At 40.2% G+C, this 14,735-nt stretch overlaps 1 protein-coding gene across 3 annotated transcripts in view; it reads right to left on the bottom strand.

Annotated features, from left to right (window-relative positions):
* Positions 1–534: 534 nt before the first annotated feature.
* PLAG1 (PLAG1 zinc finger) overlaps positions 535–14,735 on the bottom strand; it is a 49,495-nt gene continuing 35,294 nt past the window's right edge. The window contains exons 2-6 of one of the 3 annotated variants that reach the window (XM_065629969.1): positions 11,495–11,594; positions 7,562–7,745; positions 7,387–7,456; positions 5,405–6,793; positions 535–3,516 (exon numbers count right to left, since the gene is read on the bottom strand). In XM_065629969.1, the coding sequence (XP_065486041.1) occupies positions 5,530–6,793; positions 7,387–7,456; positions 7,562–7,628 (1,401 nt within the window). In that variant the 5' untranslated portion in view covers positions 7,629–7,745; positions 11,495–11,594 and the 3' untranslated portion in view covers positions 535–3,516; positions 5,405–5,529. Of the gene's footprint in view, positions 3,517–5,404; positions 6,794–7,386; positions 7,746–11,494; positions 11,595–14,735 lie in introns of all 3 variants that reach the window. The other 2 variants (XM_065629968.1, XM_065629970.1) reach the window with 2 other exon arrangements.

Genomic DNA, 14,735 nt, shown 5'->3' on the forward strand with positions numbered 1-14,735 from the left:
ATTAGAATCAGACTTCTCTGGCAGTGTCACGGGAGGTCTACAGGATCAAAGCCACGCAGAGACAACCCACATGCCACACACACCCTTAGAGTTTATCCTGCAAACTACGACAGTTGATGTCAATGACTTGCATTAATCTGAAATGGTGGAGAATCACACGCCTACGCCTCCCAAACGAGCCGTCCCACTTCAGAAACCCCAAACTCACCTTCCAGCGTTTCAAAGCGCAATTCGATGGCAAACTCAATTGCTTCCTTCAGTTCAGATCTGTCTTGTCACAGACACAGTAGCATCATCCAATTTGTTCCTTGGTGAAATCATGAAACATGGATACTTATGCTTTAAGATTTTCTGAAAAACTGACATTTTACCAATCATAAATTAGAAAGACAGTTATACCTTTGCGAACTCAAAATAACTACATTCAGCAAACCCGGACATATTCTGTAATTACTTATTGCAATCCCCCACACGCAGATCAAGATTTATCTATTGAAATGCCAGGCATAAGTGATTCATTAACTAAAACCATTCTGTAATTTTATTGATATATTTTGTGGAGTTCACATATTTTTGTACAGCAAACATAACACTGTAGGCCACAAGAAGCTGCAGCACTATTGTTTAATAGCAGCAAGGTATATTTTATAATCAGGGTATGTGGACAATAAATAGTCTGTTTCTTTGGATGTGAATGTTTAAAATGAAGTTCTGCTGCAGCTTCATAATGTGATTGCTATTTTACAGAGCTTATACACAAAAATATATATGCAATCTTTTTGTCTATATTTTATACAAATACAACAGTAGTTTGTGAATACATTTTAAAGTACATATACATGATAAGCAACTCAATTTCCCATATCACAGGATAGCAAATTTTAAATGCAAGAAACATATACAAATTCAGTCTGGAATGCAGGGTTTTCTGTGTTCTTTTTTTTGTTTTTTTCTCTATTTTTGACTCAAAACTCTTATCATTAAAACATTTTAGCATACAAGTCCAAACAATTTTTCCACTAGCTAAAAATATAATTTCAGCAATCCAAGTCAGGTTTGGGTGTGTCATAATTCCCCAATATACTTTTCCCAGGTTTTGTTTAAACTCAAAGGCTTTTAGTAATACACAGTATGTCCTTCACACCATATAAAAAGCCCACATTAAATTTTAACTAGCAGTCATCTATTTTTGTGAACAAGAGCTGGGCTTGTCAGCGTTTAAATTTGCATGTCCAAAACTTTATCTTTGCAAGTGCATATGAATACATTGTGGTGTTGCACAAAGTTCATTAATGACAAATTAAGTCACAGTATAAAAATATATCATACAACTATAGGTCTAGTATAGTCCTTTTTCTCTATGGGTAAAAATACATCTGAATGAGACAGGGAGGTTTGTAGCACCATGAGAGGAGTTGTATCCCAAGTTACATTAGCAGCATGATCCAATATAACAATATTGCAGGAGTGTTTCTGAGGAGATAAACATTCACTCTGGTTCAACTGTACCACTGAAGCTTATACTGAAAAGTGTTTACATATGATTAGCAATAGTTCTGTGTCACTTCCAGGGCTAGATAACTGTTATCAAAAGACACTGCCTTCCAACAAAAGTAAGACACCCTTATTGCATAAAAGCTTTGGGACTATCCAAACACATTTTGAGCTACTGGGGCGTTACTCGTACGTTGAGCACGATGCTAAGTAGGCTGTGGTTTTAACTGTACACTGGGAGGATGCAGGACGGGCAGCTACACCCGTACGGTTTACTACATACCAGATAAGTACATTTATTTCAGAGGCTTATCTATAGACTGAGAAGAATACAGGATGAGCTGCTAAACCAGTGTATGAGACAGACATAACGAAGGATGCAATCCTGCTCCCCTCCACCTTTACGGGAGCAGGATCAGGCCCTAAGTTAACTTCAGACAGCAGCATAGCGATGATAGGATACGATAAAAAAAAAAATCTGTATCAAATACTGCACGTTAAACATTTTTGTCATAGTTTACCATCCAGAACTCCAGAGGACACAGTTTGCAATAGGTGAGGACAAACTCCTAATTTTTTTTGACTGGTATTCAAAATGGCAGTAGAAGACAGTGTAGTTTGAAACATGTAAACCTAGTAAAAACCATTGTAAAACCCTTAAGAAAGACACACTGGTTCTGTGCAATATAGCAAATTGATAAGAAAACACTGTAAAAATGTACCTGTTTAAAATTACAATGTCTACCATTTTGTACACAAAGCATTATACCAAAGGCCTACATATATGTAATCTAATGGCACTTGAAACAAATTATAATAAAAGGTTTTATAATAAAAAGCATAACCTGTAAGAAATTTTCTTAAAAGGTTTAGGTTTTTCTTTTTGAAAGTGCTATATCTTGTAATATGTGTAACATAGAGGTTGACCAAGCTTTATTTTTAAAAATATTGGCCTATAATACAAGTTTAGCTCACTAGGCAAACGATCCTGAAAATATGTACTCTTAACATTCATTATTAGCTTAATAAAGCAATCAGCTCTGGCTCATGTTTCAGTCAGTATATGGTTTTTAAAAACCGCTACTGCCAAATTAACAATAAATCACTCTATTCCACAATTTACTACTAAATAAAGCACAAGCAACAAGTACACAAAAATATATATATTAAGAAAAAAAAGAAAAACAAAAACCAAAACCAAAACAAAAACAAAACAAAACAAAAACCCAAAAAACAAACCCAAACTCCAACCTTACTAGAAGTTTAGAAGTTGCACAAAGAGCGGTGCAGGATCAGCCAGCCCTCCCCCCTCCCGACGAGAACCCATCGGAAATCGAGAAAACAGGTTTTACAAACTTGACGGTTTAGTAGTGGCCTATATTGACTCTGCCTAAGTGATATTCCAATGCACTCCGGTGCGGGCAGTACTGCTGACAGTGTCAGTCTGCTTCCATGTTACCATACAGCCTCGTTCAGCGGCAAACACGCTCAGTGCAGCCCCCCACTGAAACTCTGACTGAATGAGGTTCAATATCTTGTCTGAGGTCCCTATTTCTCAAGTGAAATGTAGGTCTAACTCCAAAGTGAAATGTCAATCCCTTTTCAGGAAGCTAAGGCACGAACACACGAGTAAGGATTCTGGCTACGCGCTAAGAAACGGGTGTTGGCAAAATGTCTGTTAGGTTTTGGTTGTTGTTTTGTTTTGTTTGTTTATTTTTTTAATGAAGTGTAACTGGCAACTGAGACTGATAAGCAGTTGCTACGGATTGGAAATTCGTGTGCCAGACACGGGATGCCGAGCGCCCGCAACTTGCCTCTGCTGCAGGGGGAGTTGTAGATGCTCAGCTCCACGCGGGACATAACCCACTGGAGAAATTAAGTCAGTTTATCTTCATCTCAGATTGATTTAAAGGATTGAGAATAAACCCGAGTTCTTCCTAGATGCATTATGGTTGCTGATTTAAACTAGAGTTACATTCGGTTGCATTCATCTTGTGCTCTGTTCATCTGTGTTTTTCTTTCCTTTAGAAAGGTGAAGAGAAAAAAAGCAATATTGAACAAATCATTCAGCTAAAGATGTACGTAAGTGAGCAATCTGTTTCACAGAAACCAGAAGAAGCCGTCATGAAGCAGAGCTAAAAGCCCACTTTGCGATATGCTCCTAAACCCAAAATCTAGGAGTAGTTTGCAAAATTTCAAAGGTTTTTCCTTATTAATACATCCTTATTTTAATGCCTTTGGAACACTCATTTATAAAAATGTTTTCTTTCAGTAATAAAATTTAAATACACATATGTATAAAATAGTAAAACTACACCTGTATATTGCTCCTAGAATTAAAAAAAAAGTAGGAGCTACTGATAAAACATCCGGAGCATGAGCTCCTTAAATGGGAGCAACTTTTGTTTCTGTGAAGTATATTTAGTTTAACCACTTAAAACCTTGTATGAATCCTCATTGTCATTTGAGAGATATTAATGTACTTGATTTCTATTTTTTAATTCCTTGTACAAAAATGACAAGGAAAAGAAGGCTATTGTTGAATTACAGCAAGTCTAGTTTGCTTGCATGTATCACACGGTTATTTTTTTTTTTCCTCTTTTGGTTATTAGGGGTTGGGGGAATATATTGCATTAGGTAAAAGTGGTGTAAGCAATATGCTTTTACTTCACTCCTAAGAGTCCTGTCTTTAAATCTTGGCAACGGGCAAAAAGTCCCTAACCAAGTACCCAGGTGTAGAAAGTGTGATTAACATCTAACTTGTTGCTTAGGAGGACATAACACACCATGTAACACAACTGAAAAGACCATTCCAATAAAAAAAAATTAAAAAAAAAAGCCAAAAACCAAAACAAATCCAAAAACCTGGTATTTGCAAATTTACATTCACTCTCTGACTGCACACTAGTTTTGAACTGAAAACAGATAAACACTTTCTGGCTGGACTTGATCCACCCTTTGGCGGTGGCAGCTGGGAGAAGACTGATGCCTACAAATGTGAATACACTATCGGAAGATTCCTATGCAGTACTCCCTCTACACTACTATAGAGAAAAAACAGCGAGTTAAGAATAAAAAACAAAAACTGTGACAAAATATTCTGCATTACTACATTACAACACTTTTATATTTCAATATCAGCCGTTAATTTTGCCTGTTTCCCTCTACCAGAGTCATGAAAGCACAACAACACAGTTCCAAATTCAACTTGAAACATGCCATCTACACAAGCAGAGATTCTCTGTTGAAATTCTGTTCAGGCATGATTTTAGAGAATTAAACTAATTTTTTTCTTCTGTTAACCATAACAGGTCACAAAAATTTAAGCCAGAAAATGGCAAAATTCTTTACATCTTTTATGACTTTAATACAAGTCAAAATGCTATATATATGTACATGTGTATATATGGACTTCTATATATACACACACAAGTTTTCAGAAAAATCTGAATTCCATATTTATTTTAAAAATTTAGATTTGTCATTATAGAACAGATCAGATGTGTCACTATTCAGAAAGAGGATTTGTTTGGAAACGGACTGCAGAATTTTTTTCCCAAATCTTCAGGAATCTTTATGATACATATTTTAACTAGATTCTTTGCAAATAGTAAAATATATTAAAAGGCAAAAGTGGTAGTTCTACCACAGATCTCAACAAAATGGAATAGCTGGTATGGTTGAAAAAGTTTTAAAAAAGGGATGAGTGTTGAGAGCTTGCTTGGGGTGACTTTGTACTGAACATTTTAAACGTGTCAATTGGCAGTGAAAATGAAAACAATACATTGAGACTGTTTTTAAAAATAAAACAAAGAAAAAAAACAAAACAAAAGAACAAAACCCAAAGTAAACGCAGCTGAGAATAAACACTTTCAAAACATTTTTTAAAAAGTTAATTTAAATTTCTTACTGGCTTCATGAGATTGGTACTGTAAAAAAGCAGAGAATTTTAATGTCTTATAGTAGGCACTAAGTTAAAAATGGTCACCTAAGGCATTTCTACAAATAGACAGCAACAAGCCAGCTTTGTACATCCTATTGGAAAGCTTGATGAAATCGCGGTAGGGTGGTGGTTGTGCTTAGACTGCTTGTGAAAGCTGCTGACAACGAGTGCAGAGACCCAAGACCTATACTATTGCTAGGATCTTGTGGATCCTGGGTTTGTGGTGGAAGTTGAGTCATAGAAGAATGTGCCTCCTCTTGCGTATAACTCATTCCGAGGTTTCCCACTGAAACAGAAGGATTATAGGGAGGGCCGTTTACAGGTATGAAGTTGAATAGCTGAGAAAAGTCCAACGATGGGGTGTTTAGAGGTTCGCTAATAGGAACGGAGCCCTTGGAAAGGGAAACCTCCCCAGACCCATCATCTAGTGGCCCTACTTGTGGATCCAGCCCTAGTTTTGATGAAGATGCTTGAGAATCCTGGGATGAAGAAGGCATACCACTTTGCAACTCCATTAAGTAACTTTCGATTTCCCCTTTCAATGGCTGTTCTTTTTCAGGCATAGAAATTGCGTATGAGGTAGTACCGAGCGGATATTTCAACGACAGCTGGTGAGAAGGATGGACAGACTCCATATCTATTGGACAAGGCATTCCCAATGGTAACGATGTGGCAACCATTTGGTGTGCAGATGCAGAACTCTGCATGGACTGAATCTGAGTGTTGTAGAGATTTAATTGCAAAGTGTTTGTAAATGGCTTTGATGTCAGTTCACTGGAAGGTAAAGACATCACTGGAAGCAGCTCATCCTTAATAGGCACAGAAACATTGCAGGTAAAGGGATCTAGAAGGTCCATTGGCTCTGTTTTGACCTTCAAAAGTTCTTGGTTGTGACTTTTCTTCATGTGGCGCGTGAGGTGATCCTTCCGCCCAAATCTCTGTGCACAGTACTGACAGAGGAAGTCCTTTCTTCCAGTGTGCACTACCATGTGTCTACGGACATCCTTTCGGGTGTAGAACCGACGATCACAGTGTTCACACTGGTGTTTTTTCTCCTTCACTCCACCCGATGACTTGCCTGCGTGAGTTTTGAGGTGCTCCAGCAGCACTCCTGTGCTTTCAAAAGTCTGCAAACATACCTTACAGGTGAGGTCGCCGCTTGTTGCGGCGTGCAAAGCCAGGTGACGTTTGAACCCAAGCTTGGTATTGTAGTTCTTTCCACATTCTTCACACTTAAAGGCCTCTTTGTTGGGATTGTGTGTATGTAGGTGATTCTTTAGGTGATCTTTTCGGTGAAACATTTTCTCACAATAATTACACTTGTGGGTTTTCTCAGGAGAATGAGTAGCCATATGCCTTTAAACACAGATATATTCTGTAAGTAATTATTTTGATCAAAAAACACACCTGCTCATTTTTTAATGGCAGCTAAATACTACGCTAAGGGCTGCTTTGCAACAGAACCTTTTAACTGAAAGCATGACACTACAAAGACAGTTCGACAAATTTAAATATAGCAAAATGCGAGCCATTTCTCTTAAATCGACACTTTAGTTTTGGTGGGTTTTAGCTAATGTAACAGGGGCATATGGGCAAGTATGAAAGTACTCATGTAAAAGTCCAAAGCCAAAAAATTTTCAGTCCATACTCTTTTTTCTCATGACAATTCCTTATACAAATGAAAATTCTATGCTCATTAAAAACAAAACAAAAACAAAAAAACAACAAACAGAAAACAAAAGCAGAAAACAAATTAAGAAACAAAATCAAAGACATTAGCTTGCAAACTTAGGTAATTTAGAATTCTAGAAACAATCCAATGGCTACTTTAATTAACACATCCTCTCTGCAATCAGCTGAAGGTGTACACAAATATATACTTTTACACGGCTTAACACGGCCAACATAAAATAGATAATATAATCTGAAAGATAAATAGAGTTTAATACCTTAGTAATTTGTACTTAGAAACAAAGGCCTTGGTGCAGTCTTGTTGTGTGCACTTGTAGGGCCTCTCTCCTGTGTGAGAGTATGAGTGAACCTTTAATTTCTCAACACTGTTAAAGGCCTTGTCACACAGTTGGCAAGGAAAGTTTTTTCTTGGTTTGGTTTCACCACGCTTACGTTTCCCTGAAGGGACTTTCTGGGTATCTCTTACTTCTGACAAATCACCAGGAATGACAGTGGCCATCGCAGCCTAAACCAGGCCTTCTTGTTGGACACTTGGGAATTGCCCAACTCCACTAAATGATTTAGCTTTAGATGGCTTCTCAAGTTTCATGTGGTCGTAAAAGAAAGCAAAAGGGGACTGGAAAAAAAAAAATAAGAAACAACTAGTTTGTAACTAAACTTAGATTTTGAAGTTTACTTGCTATGTGATGCTTCTGAATAAAACTTAAAAATAAAATTAGGTTCAGCTGGTCTAATGTAATACCTGTAGGTTTCTTTACACTATTTGCTGCAACTCTTAAAATGCATTGCTCAGGATGAACAGATCCACATATGCCCTGAAATCACATCTCACAACCTTCCCCTCAAGCACTGATGGAGAACAGCAAAGGTCTGTCAGATTAGGGGAGGCATCAGGCAAAGAGCCTACCTACCCAGATGGCTTTTGGCAGCTTTGGATTTCCAAGGAATTAAAGCCATGCCTGTGGCGTTTGCACAGGCACACACACACTTGCACACATCCACACACACAGTGATCAAAGTGAAAATCTGTAAGCCTTGAAATGTTTGAAAACCTGTGCAAAAAGCAGTAGTACCCATGCTGACAGTCTGGGGGATGAAAGCTCATGTTCGCACGCATACCTCTTCCTTGTGATTACTGCACATCTGCTCTACTAAAATGTAGGCATTGCCAATGACTGCTAATGCCAGGTGAAACTCTGCTAATAGACACTCAACATATTAAAAACAGAAATCCCACAGATTAGGGATAGATTACACAGATTAGGGTTTTATCAACCCAGCACTGGAGACCCCCACCCTCCTCACGCTATTCTGCAAGGTGTGAACACTGTAAGTACTGAGGTTTAGCCTAGCTCAGGACAGAGGCTCTTAGCTGGTTCTTCTGGGGCACTGCAAACTGTGAACTAAACCAGAGGCTTTCAGCTAAAGGGGGTGCATGATGCTCATGTCTGACTTCCTGGCAAACAGCTTTAAATTCATCATCTGGTAACGTGTAGTAGCAACTGGGTGCCTGCCATTACAGGGCACTCAACAGCCCTCCTTTGTCAGGGGTAGCCGACAGCTTTTTCTCATCGTGGGAGCACAGTTGCTACTTTAGATATCAAACCCAGTGGTACCTGTTGTGGGAAAGCTCAAGTGTGAGCTCTGTGACAGCAGGGGCAAGGAGGAAGATGGCAGGAGGGCAGCACTCAACGCAAGCCACAGGCAGGACAGGAAAGCCCTAAAATTTGGCCTTTCTCCCTCAAAAGCAGCACTCCCCCTGCCTCAGTGTCCTGGCTCACAGCTGCTGTCTGCTCTGGCCGCTGCTGGGGCAGCTGCACGAGAGGCGGCCAGGCCGGGTGGCACTGAGGCCGGGGGCAGCGGCCGGGCTGGGGGTGCGGCGGCTGGCCGCCCCCATGGGCCCTGGCAGCAGGGCTGGGGAAGGCAGCAGCTGCTGGGACAGGTGGAACCAGGCGGCCAGGTGCCGGGCAGAGAGCACCAGGCTGCAGCTGCTCCAGCCTAACGCCTCCTCCCCGATACACAGACCGGACTCTTCCCCACCAGCAGCGCGGGGAGGCTGAACAGCTTGGAGGCCGCCCGCTTTCAGCTGTCCTCTATTCCCTGCTGAGGCTCACCAGAAATGGAGGGAGCCAACCGCTCCAGAGAGGGAGTAGAGAGCAGCACCCAAGTGCGATGGGGGCACAACTAAACTGTCCTTGAAAGAACCCCCGTGCAGCCCTGGAAGAAAGTGGGGAGAAAGGAGGGGCTGTTCTCCTCAACACATGGCAGGTCAGGAGGGCTGGGGAGCAGGGAGGGGGAGAAGAGGGTGCACCTCTTTAATGTCTGCATTTTATGAAAGCTTCAGACTGAGATTTCCATTTGAAATGTGTACACAGAGTATGTCTTTGTCTATGGCTCTTCCTCCCTCCTTCCCCAAATTTTTCCCTTGTCTTTACAAGAGGAGAGAAACACTGGCACACCAAGACGGAAATCTGCTGCCTTTCAACCCTACAGTCCTTGAATGGAGGTTAAACTATGTTACCTTCTATAAGCAAGAAGTTTTGTAAGACCACCTTTACTCTCCCAAATTTTTTATGGAACCACTAACCTCTTTAAAGATACCCAGTGACAAGAAAGGTGTTTTTTTAAGGACTCTTTATCATTTCAGATTTGCATCCGACTCATCCCCATTCATGAGATGAAGCCTGAAGACATCAATTCCATGAGTGGGAACAAGCACAGGTCTTCAAAGAATCAGCTTAATTTTATTTTCAGTCTTACAAGCAGCTTTCTAGCTCATAACCGAAAAAACGAAACAGTTTTTTGGAGACTTGAGACCAAAGTGTTTCTGCAATAAAAGTAAATGAAGACCAGTTCCAAATACTTCAATGGAGTCACCAATGTAAACAAAAGGAGCGTCTGATTCACACTGAACTTGTGATAAATTTGTAGATTCAGAGATTTTCAATATATGCTTTAATTAGAATCAGATAATAAAATTGTGTTTCCCTGTAAATGAACACACTGGTCTCCTATGCATATTGACCTGAATATAAAATGACATCTTGTTTTAGCCTAATCTCTCCTCACAAATGAAGTTCTGAGGGAGAAAAAAAATCCAACCCGCTCTATGCTTACATAGGGTGTCTCTATACCGCATGGGCACCTATACGAGACCTGCCGCATGGAGCTGGCAGTGCAGAAGCTGTGGCCCTTGCTGCATGGCTGGGGCACCTATGGCCTCACAGGGTAAGAAAGGACTACGGAATCCACATCTAGCCTGAGGGGGACAGGCAGCATTGGTGGCAACAGGCAAGGGAACTGCCTCCAGAGTCTGCTGCTGGGGAATGCGGTGAAGTTGACCATGCTGAGTCCATAGCTCAACAGCAAGTGGCTTTCATGCTAAGGGAAGCAGGCATGGCTAGAAGGATGTGTGTTGGAAGGATGAACTACCATGAGGAAGGACAAGGAATAAAACTAGGATGTGGGGCCAGCGAGGTGCAGGGAGCACTGCATGGGGGCTGGGAACGTCTAAGGGTACAAGGATAGGGGCAGGTGGGGAGGGACTGCACGTGCAGGGGAGATGCAGGATATTTGGCCATGCAGAAGGGTGATATGCAGGGTCTGGTGTGAGACCAAAAGCAGTGTTTGTTTTGGAACAGCATATAAGGCTTAACTGTTAAATTAACAGCTCTGACAACCTCTCTCTCCTTTTGTCAATGCAGGGATCACACCTCGGACTGGAGGCCATCCTATATTCAGGCCAATATAACATGACTGTTACCTTCTCCAAAACTTGGGGTAACCTAGCTGCTGTACCAGATGGAACTCAGAACATTGACACAGATGAAGAATTCAGGTTTTGTTGCTCCATAATCAAAACTAATTAAGCTGACTTTGAACTGCTTAAGTGTCCTTAAAAACACATCATTAGAACAAATATAGTGTGGATCCAATCTTTGACAATGACAGTGTTTTATTAAAAAAACATGTACGCACTATTATCTCAGTACCATTTCTCAACAGATAAGGCAATTAAGAACTTCAGTATTGATCTCTTAATAGCAAATAACCACTTTCTTTTTTTTCTTGTGGATATATAGACTGAGCAATGGAGATAAAACTTAAAAAACCCCACTGATCCTCAAATATTACACTTTCCAAAGACCAGCTGAAAGAATTTTATGAGTAATACTGCCCATTTGTGTCTCAACATATTATCACTTAAAATCCTCATTCTTATTGGTGCTTTCACAACTGCAAGATGAACGATTATATGCAGTATCAAATATAACAAACACATTACAAAAAAGCTCATATATAATACTATTTTTAAAGAAGTATATACTTAAAGCAGGATTAAAGCAGCCTCTGTTCAATGCACACCTGATGTTTGCCCACTAAAGTCCTCAGATTTTGGTCTTAACCAGTTCCGCTGACTCTTCTTGGAGGAAACCAGAATCCAGTACTTCCCATTTTTACTGGTCTGAAAAACAAAAGGAAGAATGGACTAGACTCCAGCGAAAACAGTATATTCAGAAAGGCTGGGATGTGGCAAGACGGGGGGTTGGAAAGAATCAGAAAGGAAAAGTTAAAAAGGTTAGATCCAACCCATGCATAGAACATTATGTACTGTTAATTGTAAACTGTAGGAATCAATCATTCTTGCATTATCAGTAGCAATTATACACTTCAATTCGCAGTATACTTACATCATTTCAACTAACGCTATGCTGGACAGTAACACATAAAGAGATAAAATTAGACAAAAGAAAAGGAGTTTTCAATAAAGATAAAAACAAACCAAACAAACAAAAAATCACAGACCACAAATAATTTAGAAATAACAGTGAAACATGTTAAATGCTGGGGCCAGACTTGAGTTTCTTACTCAGAAAGGACTGAATAAGAGAAGATTTCTGGATTAGGCCCAACTTTACTAGAACCTAATGCCTTCATTCTGCTTAATTATACAGGAAATAGCAGCTTAAAACGTGACCTGCAAAGGAAAATAAAATTAATTTAAAAAAAATAATAAAGCCTCTTGATGTACATGCTACAGGTAAATCGCAATACAGGGCAAGTCTAGGTGTGCCTGAGCAAATCCAGAGGGCCTTTCTGGAATTTCCCTTACATTTCCCTTTTCCCTGCCACCATCCTCTTGTAAATTTGCAGCATGTCTTCCTTTTCTTGCTGAAAGGCCTCCTGGATGACACAGGTATATGCAGAAAACGTGTTCAACGCTTCATTATACTGGGGAGGTTTTATCGCCTCCAACTCTTCCAGATATGTAAATGTGAATCCCTATACAGTGCACACACCCCACGTGGCATACCAGGCTGAAGGTATTTGGCAGGAACTCCAGAGTAATGTAATATTTCCCCCCGGACAAACCATTTTCCCTTCTCCCTTTCCATTCACTCCAGTAAAGCATTCTTCCTTTTGGTACCAAGTTCAGTTTCGCACAGCCCCAGCCTCCTCTGCTGGTAAGCATGAACGCGAGCAAATCCGCGTCCTTCAACACCTCTCGAAGGCAAAAGTGCTTCACAGCAACCGACTGAAGCTCTGACAGCTGAGGAACATTTACTTGAGGCTTTGTACATACAGGCAGGAGGTTGAAACAGCTACAGTACCCAAAGAAAAAGTGAAAACTGTTTCCAACTGACGAGCAAGAGAGGGGAAACAACCCTTACCTCCTCCTTTGGAGGTCCCCAAATCACCTTGTTTCAGGGAGAAAATGCTGATGACTCCTCACTTCCTCTCCCAGCAAGTCCTTTATAAATCATTTACTCTGTGATGCCTATCTCAACATCTTCCACTATCGCAGCAGAAAGGAAGAACTTCATTATCCAGATGTTTCAACTAACGTAGCTCACAATAAGTAGACTACATTTAAGACAGCCATATAAATGTAATGAACTAAGTCCTTGTGTACTTAGTTCCTCCACTCTTGGTATTTACAGACTACGTCCTGTTAAAAAAAAAAAATATCTGTCGAAAATATTATAATGCCCTCTCAGCAGTATTCAATATTTTCTCCTAAATGCTTATGGTGCTCAATTCTCACCACACATCTGAAGTCACTCTAGCAGAAAGCAGATGCCCTCAGAGATGGGCCATCAGAGGCATGGAAAGACCTTGTCAGGGGCAACTGAAGCACCTGGAACAAGTAAATAAGCAAGGTAAATGCCAGAGGGATTTCAAATGCTGAAGAGAATGAAGGAAGAAAGTCAGTTACTCTTATTCATTATCTTATGAATACAGCAAAATCATAAAGCAGTGGATCCAGATGAGGGCAATGCTATACCTACAATTAGCCAGGATATTGAGTTCTACAAGACCATTATTAAGCAAAGAGCTTAGCAACATACACACAAAAGGGGAAAAGTTTGTATGAATAATGAAAACATCTGCTATGTTTGACAGGATTAAGTGAAAGCAGAAAATTTAAGAAAATTCCTATGCTTTGTGGCAATAAATCAGCTATTGCGGCAATAAATCGGACTTTTTGTTATGCACAGAATACAAAAGTTGCCCATGATAATCCTGATTTTTAGACCACCTTTCTCAGAAGCTTTTAGTGCTAGACAATCTCTGAGGCAGAACACTGGACAAAGATGTACCATTCTTCTCCTAACTGCTTATAGCTATAGCATTATTAAGTTTTCTTCTCAATCAGATAAGTTAGGAAAAAAGTTAACAGAATAACAAGGCTCAAATTATCCTCCACATCACGCTGCAAAAAGCACTGTCACATGTACATGCCCAAAACCCACTTGGGAACTAGTAACAAAATATGATTTATATAATTTGTCAGATTATAATTCTTAGAATTTATCAGATCTTCCAGTATCCATGAGGCACTAATTTTGCTAACTCTCCAAACACTCAGATAACTCCAGGTTAGACTTTGTAGAAAAATGCTAGACTTTTTGCAGCAGAAGACTCATCTCAAAGTAGCTGCAGGTAGCAGAAGCTGCCAACCTGGCACTTACAAAGGTCTCTCTTACAGAGAGGTAACTTTCAGTAAGTGAAGATCTCAGCTGGAGAAGGTGATCCCACCAGCGGAAATAATCAAGCAGATAAGAAAAATCCATGCTTAATTGGCAAAGATGTTGAAGTACTGACAACTTCAGGGGTGCCTTTCTCCCTCTTGAATTAAAATCAGTCTTCTGACTGATGCAGGTGTCTGTATTAAGAACAAGAACTGTTTGTTCTTGGCAGACCATCTGATCCGCATTATTTGAACACTCTTTAAAGGAGGCAGCCAGTGAAACCTGTTCACCTTTGATGCTTGCATTCAGAAGGAAAATCACGTCTTTGGTAGAAAGATGCTGATTGTCTGTTTGTTCTTGGCTGAATGCAGCCAGAGGTGGAAGCGGGCAAGAAAGGGAGGTGTCAGTGGCCCGAGTTCTGCTACATCTGGAAGTTCAAACTGAGGCTTTGATGCTGTAGGACAAAGCAGGAGGAAGAATGGGCACTGCTAGGGTGAGACTGTTAACCAAAAGGTGGGTTTGAGAAGGGAGCCTACCCAGGCCAGGAGCAGCTCATGCCTGAACTTTCACAAAGTAATACTTCATTTAACTTTCTGCCTGTTTCATTGTGTAATCTGAAAGAGATTTGAACA

Source organism: Caloenas nicobarica, chromosome 2, assembly GCF_036013445.1.
Source record: "Caloenas nicobarica isolate bCalNic1 chromosome 2, bCalNic1.hap1, whole genome shotgun sequence".
Taxonomy (NCBI): domain Eukaryota; kingdom Metazoa; phylum Chordata; class Aves; order Columbiformes; family Columbidae; genus Caloenas; species Caloenas nicobarica.